This window comes from Xiphophorus maculatus, chromosome 1 (assembly GCF_002775205.1).
Source record: "Xiphophorus maculatus strain JP 163 A chromosome 1, X_maculatus-5.0-male, whole genome shotgun sequence".
In the NCBI taxonomy this organism is placed as follows: domain Eukaryota; kingdom Metazoa; phylum Chordata; class Actinopteri; order Cyprinodontiformes; family Poeciliidae; genus Xiphophorus; species Xiphophorus maculatus.
In genome coordinates, this window is record NC_036443.1 from 13,733,194 (window position 1) to 13,751,539 (window position 18,346).

Below are 18,346 nucleotides of genomic sequence, written 5' to 3' on the forward strand. Positions count from 1 at the left end.
CGGGCCTGACTCAATCCAGGCATTATTTCAGAAGAAACACCTGACGGCAGAAGCTGACGAGAACGAAGCTCTAACCTTTTCCTCAACAAGGAGATCACCACTGACTGTAAGTAGCTGGAATTCTACTATTTAAATAGTCAAAACATGTAATTGAAAACGCTTGGAGAATGAAAAGGAAAGGAGTGATTATTTCAGTCGGTTTATCTTTTTTTTTATTAAAATGCTTTAAAATATCTGTTGACAGAAAATTTTGTGAAGGTTCATCTTAATTTCTTTGAGTTGGTTCAAATGAGACATGCTGGGTCTTACTCTTTAAGTCTGTAGCAATAGGTCATTGGAAATGTAAGTCAAATATTTTGATGTGAAGACGCACAATTTGCTCCATAAAATCTACTACAAATGTGCTAAAGGTAACACAATTTGAACTGTGGTATCAGACTTAGAGGATGAAACTCTTTTTGCTTTATGAGGAGGAAGAAATCTAAAAAGGATGTCAGTAAAAAACAGAAAGCAGTCCAATAAAAGACACTAACATTAACCAGTTAATACATCACTGCAGAAATGCTGTTTCACTGTCGTCAAACAGGCATATCTATTGAATTTAGCTGAAATAAATTAAACGTCTGAGATAAGTGGCAAAAAGAGGTCAAGTACAAAGACTATTATGAAAATGTGCTACAATTAGGTGCTATTACTCAAGGCAATTAGAAAAGGTACATACTGTACATGTAAAGAAACTGAGATTCTACATTGAAATAAAAAACTTTAAGGCATTTTACTTCGCCTACAATATGTTATTCTGAAAAGGCGGAGGCCTATAAATTGTAGTCAGAACAAAATTACAGATGGGGCACTAAGGTCCCATTTCAAGACCTCTTCTGGGCAACACTGACCCTACTCTATTCAGTTCAATGTTTTAGTCTTCGCTTGATGATCCAAGCATGTTCCTAGCTATATTGAAATGTGAGGTATATTAGTCACATGTGTCAAAGTGTTGAATGACTGTAAAACAGCCTGGGGAGATGATTCAAAGCTGCACTGTAGGTGTTAAAAAGATAAAACTACAGGCCAATTTTTCTGAAACTGATGTCTAAATGAATGCTGAGCACAAAGGTTTTTTTAATCAGCATTAGTGATCCTAACAGTTTTCTTTCACTTTGAAGGCTTTCATCAGAGATTACCCTTAAAATAAAATTATTTTAATTCTGATTCTATCTAGGTTCATCTCAACCAGCAAGATGTCATCAGCTAAGGGAATATCCATTGGCATCGATCTGGGCACCACCTACTCTTGTGTCGGGGTCTTCCAGCATGGAAAAGTGGAAATTATCGCCAATGATCAAGGCAACAGGACAACTCCCAGCTACGTGGCCTTTACCGACACAGAGAGGCTCATTGGGGATGCTGCCAAGAACCAAGTTGCCATGAACCCCACCAACACAATCTTTGATGCCAAACGGCTCATTGGAAGAAGGTTTGATGACCTGGTGGTCCAGTCTGACATGAAACTCTGGCCCTTCAAGGTGATCAACGACAACGGAAAGCCCAAAGTCCAGGTGGAATATAAAGGAGAAATTAAGACATTCTGTCCTGAAGAGATTTCCTCGATGGTCCTGGTTAAAATGAGAGAAATAGCGGAGGCCTTTCTGGGACAGAGGGTGTCGAATGCGGTCATCACAGTGCCAGCTTACTTTAATGATTCCCAAAGGCAAGCCACAAAGGATGCTGGAGTGATCTCCGGACTAAATGTTCTCCGCATCATAAATGAGCCGACAGCTGCAGCCATTGCCTACGGCCTTGATAAAGGCAAAAGAGGAGAGCGCAATGTCCTCATCTTTGACCTTGGTGGAGGCACTTTTGACGTGTCCATCCTGACCATTGAGGATGGCATATTTGAGGTGAAATCCACGGCCGGGGACACACACCTCGGCGGAGAGGATTTTGACAACCGAATGGTCAGCCACTTTGTGGAGGAGTTTAAAAGAAAGCACAAGAAGGACATCAGCCAGAACAAGAGAGCAGTGAGGAGACTGCGCACAGCTTGTGAGAGAGCAAAGAGGACCTTGTCCTCCAGCACTCAGGCAAGCATTGAGATTGACTCACTCTTTGAGGGCATTGACTTTTACACCTCGATCACAAGGGCACGCTTCGAGGAGCTCAACTCAGACCTCTTTAGGGGAACACTGGAGCCAGTTGAGAAGGCCCTACAAGATGCTAAGCTGGATAAATCCAAGATCCATGAAGTTGTCCTAGTTGGTGGCTCTACAAGAATCCCCAAAATCCAAAAGCTCCTGCAGGACTTCTTCAATGGTAGAGAACTAAACAAGAGCATCAACCCTGATGAAGCAGTGGCCTATGGTGCAGCAGTCCAGGCTGCTATCCTCATGGGTGACACCTCAGAAAATGTCCAAGATTTACTGCTCCTGGATGTGGCACCCTTGTCGCTGGGCATTGAGACAGCCGGTGGCGTTATGACACCTCTTATCAAGCGAAACACCACCATCCCCACAAAGCAGACTCAGATCTTCTCCACATACTCAGATAACCAGCCAGGAGTCCTGATTCAGGTCTATGAAGGTGAGAGAGCCATGACAAAGGACAACAATCTCCTGGGGAAGTTTGAGCTCTTGGGTCTTCCTCCTGCTCCCAGAGGCGTGCCACAGATCGAAGTTACCTTTGATATTGACGCCAACGGCATCCTAAACGTGTCTGCCGTCGACAAAAGCACGGGCAAAGAAAACAAAATCACAATCACCAATGACAAGGGCCGACTCAGCAAAGATGAGATCGAGAAGATGGTGCAGGATGCAGACAAGTACAAGGCGGAGGATGACCAGCAGAGAGAAAAGATCACGGCAAAGAATTCCCTGGAGTCCTACGCTTACCACATGAAGAGCAGCGTCGAAGACGACGCCTTGAAAGGAAAAATCAGTGAGGAGGAGAAAAAGCTGGTTATTGACAAATGCAACCAGACAATTTCCTGGCTGGAGAACAACCAGATGGCAGAGAAGGAGGAGTATGAACATCAGCAGAATGAGCTGGAGAGGGTGTGCAAACCGGTCGTGGCGAAGTTGTATCAAGGTGCAGCAGCAGGAAGCTCCAGCAGTCAGGCTGGAGGAACCTCTCAGGGTCCCACTGTCGAGGAGGTCGACTAAAACTAACTGCAGCATTTGACTGCTGGATAAAGATTTCTGACTTATGTTTGGTTTCTGAAAAAAAAGAAAGTTTTTCATTATTTTTACACATATTTATAATAAATATGTTCAAAAAATAACATTTGCCTCTTATTAACCATTCAGTGTTGATTAAGTACTTTAACATTTAAGGTGATAAGAATAAATACACATGAGATTCAAATAAAATCCAAATATAAAAGGCTAAATAAAAACAGATTTCCTAGGATAATATATGATGACAGAGTAGATGAAAGTCGTCCATCAAATGCAGTGATTGTCATCACTAATTGAAATATCAACAAAGCGCTAATTTATTTGAATAAGTAAGTTAAAAGGATCAACTTGTACATTATAGATATACTGTACAAGAGTGATATATTTAGATTGTTCATTTCTGTAGGTCACAACTAATGACAACAAAATTCTGTTTCCTTGGACAAACAAACAAACAAACACAAAAAGAAACTTTTAGATAAAACGAAAAGGATTTTTAACATTATGTTATGGCCATACAATCGTGAAGAAATTTAGATTTTGATTTCTACCTTGCAAAATTAATTTCTTATTTCATTTATTGAGACCCTCTCTGTATTTGAAGTTCATTTAATATGTTGTCCACTAGAGGGAAACCTCGAGCTGTCAGTTGTCTGATCGCACAAGAAGCCCAACAACTACCTGTTGGATCACACCGTGAGCTGTAATTTACTTATTAAATAAACAAAATCATGAAGGGGGTGAGAAAAGAAATAACAACTAAACATTTAACGATGAATTAATCAGTTCAATAAGATGACATAATTAGATTGTGTCTGTGTGTAAGAATTGAAATAATTTTCACCAGATTAAACAAACAAACAAAAAAAATGTCTAGCGTGAAATAACAGATAATTGTATTTAATGAATGTTCAATGCACCTCAACCTGGAGGGAAAGTAAATAGGGTTAATTAAGCAGGGTTGTTGCTCTCCTCTCTCTTTGCCGCACAAACACTTGATGAGCCTGCTGCGCTAATTAGAGGGAGCCGGGGATTCAATAAATGATGCGTCAGCCCACGGCAGGCAAAGAGTTAACTCGGTCAGCCTGTTGTTATGCGCTCCGTCCAACCGGGCTGTGTCGCTAAGGGAAAAGAGGCTGCGCTTCAGGAGGTGTAACACATCCCCAGCTGCAAAACGAGCTCACATCTGGCGCGCCAGAAGAGCCCGGTTTTTAGCGCAACCTGTCTCGGAGTAGTTCCTCTGAGCTGGATCAGCGTCCCCGTGTGTATGAGTGGAGAGAGGTGGAAAGTTGACACGGATTAGAGCTGGAGGTCGGATTTGGTCTAAAACGGAAAGATTCGTTTTGGATAGGGCGCGCTTGGTTTGCGTAAAAAGCCAACTGCGTGTAAATAAACCAAAGGAATCACCTGCAGAGTACGGAACAAATCAGCTGAAAACATCTGAACCGTGGCGAGGTCTCCCTCAGGTGGATTCCTTCACTTTTATCCGCTCGTTTCTGTTTTCTGGCAGCAGAAAGTCATGGGTCACTGACTCTGACATGAGGACGCACCTTCCTTCTCTCAGCCTTCTGATCAGACCAGCGGCCAGCAGCGGGGAGCAACAAGCTTCTAAATGATCAGCTCTGTGTGCGTTTCGACCTACCGAGGGCGCAAGTCAGGAAACAAACCTCCGTCTAAATCATGTCTGAAGGAGGAGATGGCCAGAGGGGAGGACTCGGAAAAAATCATCATCAACGTTGGCGGCACCCGGCATGAGACCTACAAGAGCACCCTGCGGACGCTGCCGGGGACGCGCCTGGCCTGGCTGGCCGAACCGGACTCCCAGGGCTGCTGCTCCGAATCGGACGCCGAGCTCCCGAGCGTCTCCGAGTTCTTCTTTGACCGACACCCGGGTATCTTTGCCTATGTGCTCAACTACTACCGGACCGGGAAGCTGCACTGTCCGGCGGACGTGTGCGGCCCGCTGTTCGAGGAGGAGCTGGCCTTCTGGGGGATAGATGACACCGACGTGGAACCGTGCTGCTGGATGACCTACCGGCAGCACCGGGACGCGGAAGAGGCTCTGGAGATATTCGAGCCGCCCGACCCGGAGGACACAGACGACGACAGAGACACGCCGAGACGGTTCGGCATTGAGGACCGCAGCGACAGGTCCAGGGGGTGCTGGGAAGTTTGGCGACCCAAACTGTGGGCCTTGTTTGACGACCCGTACACCTCCAAAGCAGCCAGGGTGAGTTCAGCTGGTGGGTTCTCTTTAGATCCACTTTGTTTCCAGATTGAGACCAGAGCATCTTGTGCTTTGCATTTGAAGATGTTTTTTTTTCCCTTGTTCTGTATCAACAGGTGTCCCCTAAAGTTTCAGCCAGTCAGGCAGCAGAACTACTGTGCGTTTATAGATTTAAAAACATGCACACAATAATGATAAAAAGTGATAAATTAAAGTGACCCGTCAGTGAAGTCCATGACACGTGGTTTAATTTATTAAATCTGAACAAATAAAAAGAGATGCAACAATCAATGACCGGAATCAACACATGCTTTTGTTTTATCCACTATGGCAGGAGAAATACTGAAAAAGCAGATCTTTTATGGAGTTAAATTTGTTTCACAATTATTCAATCAAAAAACAAAAAAATCATGTCAAACAAAAAATAGAGTTGTGATCATATTTTTGGATTAAAAAAAATGTTTCAAACAAAAAATATAATTATTTTATTTTAAACAAAAAAAATTGCTTTAAAAGCTTTTTAAAAAAATTGAAATCACAAATTTTCGTTTGAAATGTTTATTTTTGCACATCAGAAGTTTTTGGTTGAGTAAGTTTTTTTTTATGCTCCCTTTTCTTGGTTGAACTCGAAGATGCGAATCTCACATGAACATCCTGGGCGGGGCCTAAACACGAGCGATGTAAGACGTGTCTAGATTCAAGATAAAGTGACATATAAAAGTTTCCTGTAGATTAAAGGTCTTCAGGAAAGTTGCCTTTGAAAACTTGTACAAGCTCTGAATGCATGTCAGAGAACACACACATATGCTCAGTTTTATCACTCATAAGCCAATAATGATCGATTGAGTAAACACTTAACATTCAATGTTGATCAAAGATAAAGAACATTTATATTTACACAATTGTGATAAAAATATCTTTAGCTTATATATGTATGTCGCAGAAGAGATTAATAACATTGATTAGCTGCTATCTGACTGTTTTCATTGTGTGTGGAAACAGTCATTGTTTCAAGTATTAGTTGAACATTTTCACAGTTTGTTATGTAATAATCACAGCCTAAATTATATTTTATTTGGGTTTTATGTGATACATAAAAGCAAACTACCACATAACTGTTGAGTGGAAGCATGCTGATACATGGTTTCCAAATTTCCTTGCGAATTCAAATCTTAAAAGTGTGGTGTGTATCTCCATTCAGCCATTTAAGCCTGAATGCAGATCAGGCTTAGATGGCTGATCTTTTTTACTGCAAGTCTTTTGTTTTTGTCTGTACCAGCTTGGAATACCTAGAGAATAAAATCTGGGCCTATTCAAGTTCTGATCGGATTGTTTTTTTTATTACCGTTTGTCTTTGTAATACCTGAATATGCTTAAGTACAATAAAAAAGTAATTTATTGTACATTAGTTCCAGAGTTCCAGCAATGAAATGGTTTGTTTACAGGTATGACGTGTGCAATATGTGTGTAATATAAAACAGACTCTGCTTAGCTCTTGATATCTGTGGTCTGATTGTTATGTAAGCTGAAGTGGATTTCTGATTGATACATCTAAAACTATCGGGTCACTTGTCTTGCCTTTACACACAAATAAACCTTAATGACAACCCATTTTCAATACAAAGTCCTAAATATTGTGGTGGTCCAACCATTGCAGCCATAGCAGCCGCAACTCACGTCAGCAGGTTATTTACAAGGTTTAGGTGTTCATAGGAATTTCTGAACATGCTTCCAGAATTGCATTTGTGAGGTCAGACACTGATGTTGGGCAAAAAGACTTGGCTCACATGTACTTCTCCAATTTATCCCATAAGTGTCTTATAAGTTGTAAGTCCAGGTAACTGTTTTCACAACAAACTTCATTAGTGCACAGTCATCTTGGAATACAAAGACCCAGCCCAAAAGGTATTTGGATGCTGAGGCATTAAAGGTTTGTTCTACTGTAACCAAAACCACCGGCCCTGAAAAACTACCCCACACCATAATCCTCTCTGCTCCAAACTTTACTCTTGACACAAAGCAGTCAGACCAAGTGCTGTTTTTCTGGCAGTGGCCAAACCCAGACTTCTCTGGAATCCCAGACAAAGCATGATTCATCATCCCAGAGAGCACGACTCCACTGCTCTAGAGTCCAGTGGCACCATGCTTTATACCACTTCCTCTGACTCTTTGCAGCTTTCTGACAACTGAAACGACTGGTTTAGACATTTTCAACTGAAATTTTACAGTACACTTATTGCTCAGGTGGAAACCCATCATGGTTAGCTCTTTGGAATTCACCAAGCTGCAAAAAGCAAACCCTTTAGTTCACAAAACATTTGTAGAAGCAGTTTACATTCCTCTGATCTGGATTTGATGCACCTCTATCCATAGAAGCAATTGAAAGAGGTGATTAATGATTTGGAGAGGTGAGCAAACTCTTTAGGCAATGCATGCATGTCCAGCAGCAGTTTTACAGATCTCACGCGGCAGAGCTGTAAGCAAACAGTCAAAGAGATGCTGAGCAGATAGCCAGCTAACAAAGAGCGGGCTCACATCATTGTCTGTGATAATGCATAAAATTTCAAAGAAGAAAAGAAGGATGATGCAAACATTGGCTTCTTTCTCAGCAATGCTTCTTTCACAGTGCAGTGCGGAAAATAATTGTCTCTTCGTGCGCCTCGAACTCCTGCAGAGCTGCTGAGGTGTCTGTTGTGCAAAGCACTGATTTCATTAAATTTGCTCTACTTTGGATGTGCAAGACTGTGATATTAAATGTGTGGGAATCAGATTAAGTCTAGTTTGCTTCATCTGAAAGAAAAAATAGATATATATGACCAAAATGTAGACAAATAAATAGAAACAAACTTAAATATACCCAAATAAAACAGCAGAGATGATCACTCAGTGTTGTCCACTTTACAAAGTGGTGGAAACCAGACGTTTCTGGTAGTAAACAAACATCCCTCTGTGAAAAATAAATACAACTGACATATCAAGGCAATTACGTACACTCTTCTCAGGCTTAAATAAAACAGATAGTGCTTTGTGACAAATCGAACATGAACTCGTTGAGCTTAGCTTGCTTTCGTTCTTTGTACCCCTGAAGATACAGCACTCCAGCTGTAGGCAATTGAAATGCTGCTATATGCCTAATGGCTCAATAACAAAAGCTGCAGAGTGTTCATTGAAGTAACCATGAAAGCAAGTATCAAGTGTCATCAGCAGGAGTTGTCAGGCCAGAAAAGAAAATGTGCTTAGCTGAGAAAGGTTCATTGTTTCTGTAACATCTGTTTGTGAGCTTAGCTAAGTGGTCTTAGCTAAGAAACTCTCAGTTTTACACAAGTGTAAGGTAATGTGCAGTCCACAACTATTAAATAAACAGTTTATTTAATGGTTCAGTCAGGGGATATCTGAAGCACCTGTGTTGCTTCACAAGACCTCTGCTGTACCTGCCAGTTCATCACATCTGTCGGTGTGTTTGCAGATGAATCCATTTGGGAAGTTCTGCCAAAAACCCCCAAAACAAAACAAAACAAAAAAAAAAACTACTGTGTAGATTTGAATCCGTAGTGCAAGCAGTTTCATATTGACCCAGTCATAATACTCTGTCCACTTCCTCTCTGGGTAGAACATGTATGTACTCTGCGTGTGCATTATGAGAGCGTGCTCTCCGAGAGGATGAAGGGACTCACGTTACTTTTATGGCCTTTTTATTTCAGAGAGCTTCTGAGCTAAGTTCAAGTAATGTGATTTCTAAAAGCTCATCTGTGCGTCTTTAAAGCCACATCCTCTGAAAGACCAGGTTTTCGGTGCGCGTCTGCTAAGGTCAGCTGAATTTTCTGTGTCATGACCACTTTATTCATGTGAGATTTTTTATTTTTTTTAAATACAGCACTTAGAAGTTCTGCATTTGAAACCAGCTGCATTTAAATGGCTGACCAGTTTAAATGTGGAAGCATATTTGCAGAGTCTTGAACTTGGTCCACATTATTTCACATTGCGATCACAAACTCCAGCGTGTTTTGGGGGATTTTATGTGACCAGTCAACACAAAGTAGAAATTCAACAGAGAGCATCTTCGAGTCTTACCAAATACCTTCAGTTAGATTTTGTTTTGGAGTTTGACTGGACCATTCTCCCACATGAATATGCGCTGATCTAAACGAGTCCTCTTTTTCTCCAGCTGTTATTCAGTTTTTGGTTATAGCTCCATTTTGGAGTTCGGTCATATTGTTACATTTTAGTTGCATTTTACAAGAGGAATTTCTTCTACATGTTTTTTTTTGTGTCCCTGTAGTGGCAAACAGAAAATAGGACTGCTTTTTTGTATTCTGCGCAACTAATAATTGTCCAAGAAACAGATTCCCTCACCTGTATCGATATATCCTGATTTAATCATGCATTCCGCCTTCTAATCACTTCTATATTTTAAATCTTACTTTATAACTACTTTTTGTTGGTCGTAAAGATCTTTGTTGAGAGCAACATATGTTGATCTACAACAGCATTTCCACATCTACTAATAGCTGGTGGCACGTAAATGCATAAATCAGATATGCTGAGCAGAAACGTGCATCACCTCTTTTCATTCCTCTAATTATGACCCACAGTTCTCTTTCCAAATAACAGTCAAGGTCACTAGAAATAAATCATACAGGATAAACTTCTGTTTCAACAGCGGAGAAAATGTCTATGATGTCAAAAGTCAAGTAAAGTTATTTTTTGTATTAAACATTCTAAATGCTTTACACCATAAAAACATAACATTTTAGCCAATTATGAAACTAGCAATAAATATTACATTTTGTCAAATGCCAGCATCTAAACTGGAGCATTTCTATGATCCAGTGATCGTGTGAAAGGAATAGTTTGCCTTTTTTATGAAGTCAGATTGTGTGGCAAAATCTGCATTTATGTAATTCAAATGATCACATAAATTAATATGTAAGACACAAGAGTACTGGATGCTGATTACTAAACAGCCTGCAAGACATATCACTGCAAGTTCAGCCCTGTTTTATAGGATAAGATGCTAATTCTCTGGAAGTCAGAGAGTTGTTTTCAGAAAAAGGGTTTTTGGACAGTCGGCCTGAAGGATCGTTACACATGTTGTCTTTGGACCAGTGCTCAGTCTCTGGGAAGTCATAAAAGGAAAAACAGGAATCTTTCCAACCCCGGATTGCTTCCCAGAAAGTAAGAGTGAAAGATACTCCAAAGGTTTAAAAGCAACATAAAGTGCTGTTCTGGAGATTTAAAAAATGGTTTGATCCATCCATGCTTAAATTAAAGCGTAATTCTGTGTATGAATCCATTAGTGGTTTCTCAGACCGTCGAAAGGTCTGTGCTTTGTAGAGCATAATAACTATAAATAGAAATCAACATCTCTGATGGATCTGGACTCGGTTTCTTTGTGTTTCCTCACTCTGTGAACTATTAGACAAAGGCTAGACAGCTTTTATCTGACTCTTGTATTCTCCTTCCATCGGGAACCAATCTAAAAACCTAGTGTGGGATTGTCTGACTGATTTTCAGCTCTTAAACTGTACGTATGGAGGTGGCTTTGCTAGAGTGTCCAATTTTTATTTTCTTCAGTTAATGTCCAGGAATTGGACCGACTGGCAGCTTTACAGCTCCTATGTTGTTTCAGAAAGACGGGAGGAAGGAAATGAGAGAGGCAGATAGACTTAGTTATCTGCCTGTGAAGCTGGCAGATAACTCGGTCTGACCACGGGCTGGATCAGTTAAATGCGTAAAAGCAGGAGTCAAGAAACCGCAGCGGCAGAGAGAAGTGCACATGCATTCCTGGGCATTAATGTCATATTCATTTTCAGCCTATAAATATGTTTTTTTTAAATTGTTCTTTTCCCGGGACATGGAATTAAAATGCAATAAACATACAAATAAGCAACTTTAATGACTTTCCAAAACAGTGGTGCACAAATACAAACCCTCCTAATTAAACATGCAGGCTCAAATATGCGCACTATAAACCCGAATTAGTAATCATTACGAAAGCTGCACACAGTATGGGATGGTCTAGATTTGACAAAATCAAAAACCAAACAAATCAAACTCTAACATAGAGCTTGATTTTTTTGCTCCTGAAATCGCGTCTCATTGCTAAAGAACTCAAGGTTTCAGTACTAATAAGTTACTAATAAGTTACTTATGTTTATCAGCAATCATAACTCACGTTTATTTGAATTTTTAAATGTAAATTGTAATTCTTTTTTTTTTTTAGAGACCCACCTGGTATAAAGTCAATTTTTCGGTACTGGAATTACACCGAAGATAAATTAGTTTAATCAAAGCATGTCTTGATTATGTGTTCATGAACTCCATCTTCAGTCCAGAGCATACTGGTTTTTTTGTTGCTTTTGCCACCACTAGTTGATATGCATGTAAGACATAACATAAACAGCACTATTCAGAGATGCAATGAGTTTATAGCAGTTGTACGAATTATCGAATCGTTTGTTGATTTGCAGCAATCCACGTTAATAGCAGACATAGATCTAGCAGCATGTGTTAGACTTAGACTTAGACTGACTTTATTGTCATTTTGCATGCACAGGGTGTATACAGAACGAAATTTTGTTGCATACGGCTCAGGACAATGTTTTGAAGTTCCAATGTTGTGAGGTTACTCCAGAATAAAATAAAATACAGTATAAAATATGAATATAAATATGAATATAAAATATAAAGTGCAGGACTGACAGTAAAATGGAAGTTACTTATCTCTGTACATGTGCAAGGTATAAAGTGGAGACCAGTTTTTGAGTGTAGTCCAGTTAAGAGTTCAGCAGTCTGATGGCAAGTGGGAAAAAGCTGTTTCGGAACCTGGTGGACCTGCACCGGATGCTGCGGAACCTCTTTCCAGAGGGCAGCAGGGAGAACAGCCCATGGTGGGGGTGTGAGGGGTCACTGACGATGTTTCGGCCTCGGGACACGCAGCGCTGGGATGAAATGTCCTGAATGGAGGGATTGCTATGCATTGCTATGGCAGGCCCCAACAAGAAGAGTATAAAATTCAATTTATGCTGACATCCATGCTGCTTTTATAAAATGCACAGCTTTGTCAAGACAATATACAACTTTTGCACAGGAATGGAAAAGAAAAACAATCCTCAGTGGGCTCTGCATGAGTCAAATGTGGGGGTTAAAAAAAAAATCAAAACAGAATTGAACGAACTAACACAGTTGAACTAGCAAACAAAATTCACAGGTAAGAATTTGTAAATGAGAGTTGTGTCAGTTCAGAGCCATTAGCACAGCAAATACTCATTTTGAGTAGTTTACAATTCACATTTGTTTAGTAATGTTCAAAAAACAATGAAAAGATTAGTAATTATAGGTTTGCTTATTATGTAAATGAATATTTAGGTTTACAGTGTACACACCCACTATTATTTGGTTAAAAATCATTTGAAGGGTTGCAGAGAAACTACACAACATGGTAGCATCTCCTCGCCTGCAAATTGGACCAGTACATTGCACAAAGCAGGTAGGTAAAGTTTTCTCCTGCCCCATAGGCTATCAAATGATCAACGCTTTAGTTACATACCAAACAGATTAGTGTAATTTGTTGACTTTAGCTAACCTCCCTTTCACATTAACAGCTGCTTCAGTATTCTGTATCTAATCCTTTAAAATGCACTGGAAAGCATGCCCTTGTTTACTTCATTGGCTATGGCGTTTTAAAATTGACTTTATAGTTACATTGTTTACCCATAAAACCTTTAATGGTCAAGCTCTTTTATGTTTGTCAAATTGCCAGCAACGCAATGCGGAACTCTCCAGATGTCTGATTGTCTGGTTATCGTTTTCTCTTACTGAGAGCGTCTCAATTCACATCGGAGAGGCTCCTGCATTTGTTTCTAACTAATATTATGGATCATTTTTCATAATTCTACTACTTTTGTGATTACCATTTGTTCTTTTACTGTGATTTGTGCAGTTTTATTTCGCAGCTAAATTGTGTGCAGCCTTTTGTCGATTAAGGCTGGTCCTCGTTTTGATTTTGAAATTGTTGCTTGTGACTTGGGAACTGAGTTTATCCCTAACAAATGAATAAATACCATCTTAAAAAAATAAATAAGTCAGTGTTGTTTAAGAACTTTACCTACAGAGTTAGAGACCCAAAGCATTCAACCATCTACATGTTCAGAACAACGACTCAATCCAAGTGGCTTTGTTTCCTTACATCTAAAACTTTTTACCAATTGCTACAATAAACTGAATGTATTGAATCTGCGCCTTGTGATGGCATTTGTTGTGAAATGGCTCTATATAAATAAACTAAACTAAATTAAGTTATTCCCAGTATTGTTGTTTGTGAACCTTTTTCCTTTGGAATGCTAGGATTTGATTTTCCATGACCTCAAAGCATCAGAGTGTTTTTAAAGACATTCTCCTAGCTGCTTTTTTACGTTACCTCTTGGCTGCCGCTATTACCTCCCCAGTGGTCGAGAGAAATATATAAAATGTCCTTTTTCACTGAAGCAGTAAAGTTTTTAAATGAAAGTCAATAACAGCCCTCCAGCTGGCCTAAAGCGCCAGTTTTACTGTTTATATTTTTATTCTCTATATTGCCACAACGGCTGTTGCTGCAGATTTTGTGGATGTAATTTGTCTGATTTTGTTGTGTGTGATTCCTCTTTGCTTGAGCTAAACTTTAATTTCCCTACGGGGACAAACGAAAGATTGAAAAGTGAATTTATATGTCACTTTTAGCAAACAATTTATAGTACTGAATAATTATGCTCTGCAAAGAGAGCAAAATTCATGCCTCTGTCAACGAATGTCCTGGTTCTGAATCAGCAAAGCAGCTCTGGCCATGTTTGACTGAGATGTTAATTTTCTGAAATGTTGTATTAGCTTTATGCCAGATGTAGCAGGATGAAAACATTACAAAAAGTCACATTTTTCCCCCCAGAGTTTACAGAATAGTTCCCCTGAAGTTTCTCTTAGTTTGAGCAGGTGTGATATGAGGATTTGTGTTCTTTTAGTTTGCAGTTGTTTTTAGGACTAACCTTATCAATGGGGGACATTGTTTGCCCAGTTTCTTTGTTATTGTTGAATTATCATGAACATTGGTGTTAAGTCAGGCCTGTTGTGTTTTAGATGTTTTTATTCTGGGTTCTTCTGTAACTGTGGTTTTTGTAATGACCATGTTTCACATCTGTTCTTGGGTTCCTTAAGTTGGGGCAGGAAGTGTTTCTCTGCGAGATCCTTCAGCCTACTTCGTGTTTTCAGTCAAGTTCTACGCAAATAATTTCTTGATTTTTACAGATAAAGCTCTTATCAGTCTTAGTTGTGGCTCTTGAAGTAGAACCCCCAAAAATATTCTGATTCACAAAAATGTATGTTTCACGAGAGGCTACCTAACATTTTTTTATAATAATTTGGAGTCAAAACTGACAACTAAGTCCTAATTAACTGCACAGGCATATGAATTAGACTAAAAAAAACTGTAATATTTTAAAAAGATGTTTTAGAATCCCATATTTACACTGCAAAAAGGATCTCACCATATTACATGCATTGATTAAAAACTAAAACACATCTTTGACTGCATACTGGAGTAATCCTCTTCAAAAAAAACATTTCCTTTTGAAGCTGCCCCTGATCCTCTGATTGGTCAGAGAGGTTTCGCTCTCAATGTTTCCACTGCAGACACAGAGCAGCGTTAGACTGTGTACAGTGCTGCTTGTGTGAATGATCCTCCTAATCCACTTGTGTCTCCCCTCTGTGGAGGAGGCTCCTCACCTCTCACCCACCGGCTGAGCGCTGCTCTCCTGCTTCTGCTGGTCATACATGAAGGTCTAATAAAGTGCAAAATGACATATAGCCCCCCGCAAGAACCGCGACTCAGACCTGCCGTAATAATTTCATCCAGTTATACATCATGTGTAGATAATCACCACCATTTTTCCAGATATTTTTGGCTCTGTGAATTTATGAAATATAAATGTCTGATAATGAAGTGCCCAGCAGAGATGTGGCTGTCAGGCTGAGTGGTGGAGATTAATGTTTTGTCCTCAGGTGAGCAAGACTCGCAGACATGAATCAGTGTGACATGCGTTCCAGGAATATCAGAGCTGGCTGCTCTTATTATCTCAATTGAGAGCTCTGTGGGTTTGTTACTGGTCCTCTTGCACATAGCATGTCCGTACTGGTGGTAGCTCAGCGTGATGCTCGGCAGCTTGCTGTGATGACTGTGACGGGACCCCGCACAGCTGCTGCCGATAACAACCTGCTGCTTGATATTTTTCCTGCTTTTGTTCCTTCAGCTCTAATTTTACCGGATAGGATTGAGCCGCTTCCCCCCGGTGGGGAGTTTGGCTGTAACCGAATGCACACTGAAACCTGATAACATTATGCTTTGACAATTAATTAAATGATTGAGCAATAAAATGTTTGGAGCCGTGTGATGTCAGCCAGAGGTTTGTTAAACTTGACCGGCCCGCGGCCTGGTCAAGTTTAAGGAAATAGTTTGTGTGCTGATTCCTTCCTTTTCCAATATGACTTGACACAAGTGCACAAAGCAAGGTCCACATGGAGGAGCGAGTTTGGTGGGAAAGAACTTGCACAGAGTATCGATTTCAATGAGCCCGCCCCCTTTTAGAATGACATATAATGAAAACTGAAAGATAAATGTCCTGCTGGAAGGCTATTTAAAAGTTCACATAATCAGACTCCTAAACGTTGAGGAAACTCTCCCGAGAAGAGTTGCAGGAGAGGATGGAAGAACTCCTTATTAAACCATATGGCTCAGGAATGAAATGTTACTCAACTTCATATGATTGTAATGGCCACTAACCCACTTCCAAATTCCTTAACTGCACAGAAATCAGCAGCTTTATGACACAACTGGTTCCCTCTAAGAAGACTTCCTTTTTGTTTTTACACAGTTCAAGTTGGAGACACTAAATGACGCCTTTAGAGTTTCTAATGCTCGGTTTCTCTTTGTGTCAAGCATTAAGTGAGCCACAGAGCGGTTTCTTGGCAAACACTCACATTTACACAGAGATAATGAGCAAGAGAAATAACTACTTCTCTTTGGTCTACTACATAAGCAGTTCTCTGGCAGCTCCCTGCAGACACATGCTCAATAGGTGTGAGGTCACGTAATTGTTACACTGTTTGGTTACGTCTCAACTGTTTTCATGTCTGTCAGAGCATTGATCACCTTCCCTGCAGAGACGCCCCTGGCTGCAGATTGCCTGCTCTGTTTAGTTCAAAGATAAACCATTGGGAGTTTCAGTAAACCCCAGGCTGCCGGGATCTCATCACTTCAGGACTGCGGCAGCTGGTGGGTTTATCTAGTCTCAGCTGTTTTGTTGGTATAACATCAGTAAACGCTGGAGTTCTCCCCGTGCAGCATCTGTTAGTCAAAGCTATGCAGAAGCCCACGGACTCGCTGAAGAAAGAAGCTTTCTCTTTGGTGTTTAAAAAGCTCTGCTGTTTGGCGATTTTCAATTGCATTCTTGTTTATCTCGTGTTGTGGACCTGCGGTTAGTTGGGCTCACTGTGATTTAAACGTGAGAGCACCAAGAACGTTTATCCAATCTGTGAAGTTAGGCTCATTCTAAAGCCAGGTGTAAGAAAAGCAGAGGCCTAAAGTCATATCTGTGTCAGATATGATTTAAGCAAGATGTTTTTGTATTTGATTGGATGTAAAATTAATATTTTTGAATGACTCAGACAATCTTGAATCTGATACAGAATCTGTGGAGGGAGGCAAAGATCACAAGACTGTTAGGAGGCTTTTCAAACTCAAAGACCTGGAGCAGCGACAAGATAAATCATCCAAATGCTAATAGAAACATTCGGAAAGCTGCTCAGCAAACATAAGGATCATCCATTGATGACTTAGAATGAGTTAGATAAACATTAACAAGCCATTTAAAAAAAGAAAAATTAAACACGCCGACCTTTCTGAAAATGTGTACTCTTTTTGAGAGATGCTGTCTCATTTCCTCTCAGAAACAAACTTCTTGGTTGAATGAAACTCATTTTAAACCTAAATCAGTCAGGGATGTGAATTGTTTGGGGATTAACTGCAGTTACACTGCATTTGAATATGTTTTAATTTTAAGTCTCATTACTTATGCTGTTTTGTCTAAATAAAAAAAGAAAAAGTAATTAAATTATGCATATAATCTTCGACCTGGTGACATTATTTTCTAAATAGCATCAACGACTCCTTTTTCCTCATTGCTCTGCTTTATGTCAGTGCGTGTATGCTGCTCACTGGATTTACTTAGCAGCTTTCAATAAAGCTTCACTTTTACTGAGCAGAGCAGAGCAGTAGGCGATGTTGGGGTAACGGCGATACAATAACCACTCAGTGCAATGAGTCACAGGAAGAGTGAACACAAAAAGAGCAACTCATGTTGATGTAATCAGTCTCTTATTGTTTGGATTTGCAGCCCCATAATTGCTTGTTTTTTTTCTGTGGCAGACTGAGTGTAGATGTAAGTTTACAGGTTTATAATTGTTATCAATTGCTATTTATTCAGCAACCACTAATTAGTGCACGCGCTGATAGCAGGAGATGCATTTTATGAACCTATCTGGATTCAGATGCTTTTGGACCAATGTCTTCTTGATGAGCATCGCGCGGCCTCTGGTTTTATTGCCTCTCTGCTTCAACAGATTGCTCCAACAATGTGTGATTGAGGGCCGTGTGATGTCAGGAGGTATTGGTTGTTGAGCATGGATGAATGGATGTGAGGAGGTGGAAGTCAGAGGGTTTAATGATGAGCCTATAGTGAAGGCGGGGGAGGAGGGTCAGTGTGAGGCTGGGCGACTCTGGTGCTGGTGTGTCACCAACTCTCATCAGTTCAATAAGTGCGAGAGAGACGATGGAGAGCAGATTAATGGGATGCTAGCAATGAGATGAGGGAGGAAGGTAAATGGGTGAAAGGAAGTGGAGGGTGGTTGAAAAACTGGGATTTTA

At 40.3% G+C, this 18,346-nt stretch overlaps 2 protein-coding genes across 3 annotated transcripts in view; both read left to right on the forward strand.

The window, feature by feature from the left end:
* Positions 1-43: 43 nt before the first annotated feature.
* LOC102216401 (heat shock 70 kDa protein-like) lies at positions 44-3,220 on the forward strand. The gene is given in 2 exon segments (NM_001316911.1): positions 44-106; positions 1,220-3,220. A coding segment is annotated over 1 exon segment (1,917 nt). The 5' UTR covers positions 44-106; positions 1,220-1,238; the 3' UTR covers positions 3,156-3,220.
* Positions 3,221-4,090: 870 nt separating this feature from the next.
* The window catches only part of kcnc4 (potassium voltage-gated channel subfamily C member 4), a 28,073-nt gene continuing 13,817 nt past the window's right edge, over positions 4,091-18,346 (forward strand). For both annotated transcript variants that reach the window (XM_014469650.2, XM_023335297.1), the window contains exon 1: positions 4,091-5,400. In XM_014469650.2, the coding sequence (XP_014325136.1) occupies positions 4,783-5,400 (618 nt within the window). In that variant the 5' untranslated portion in view covers positions 4,091-4,782. The remainder of the gene's footprint in view (positions 5,401-18,346) is intronic.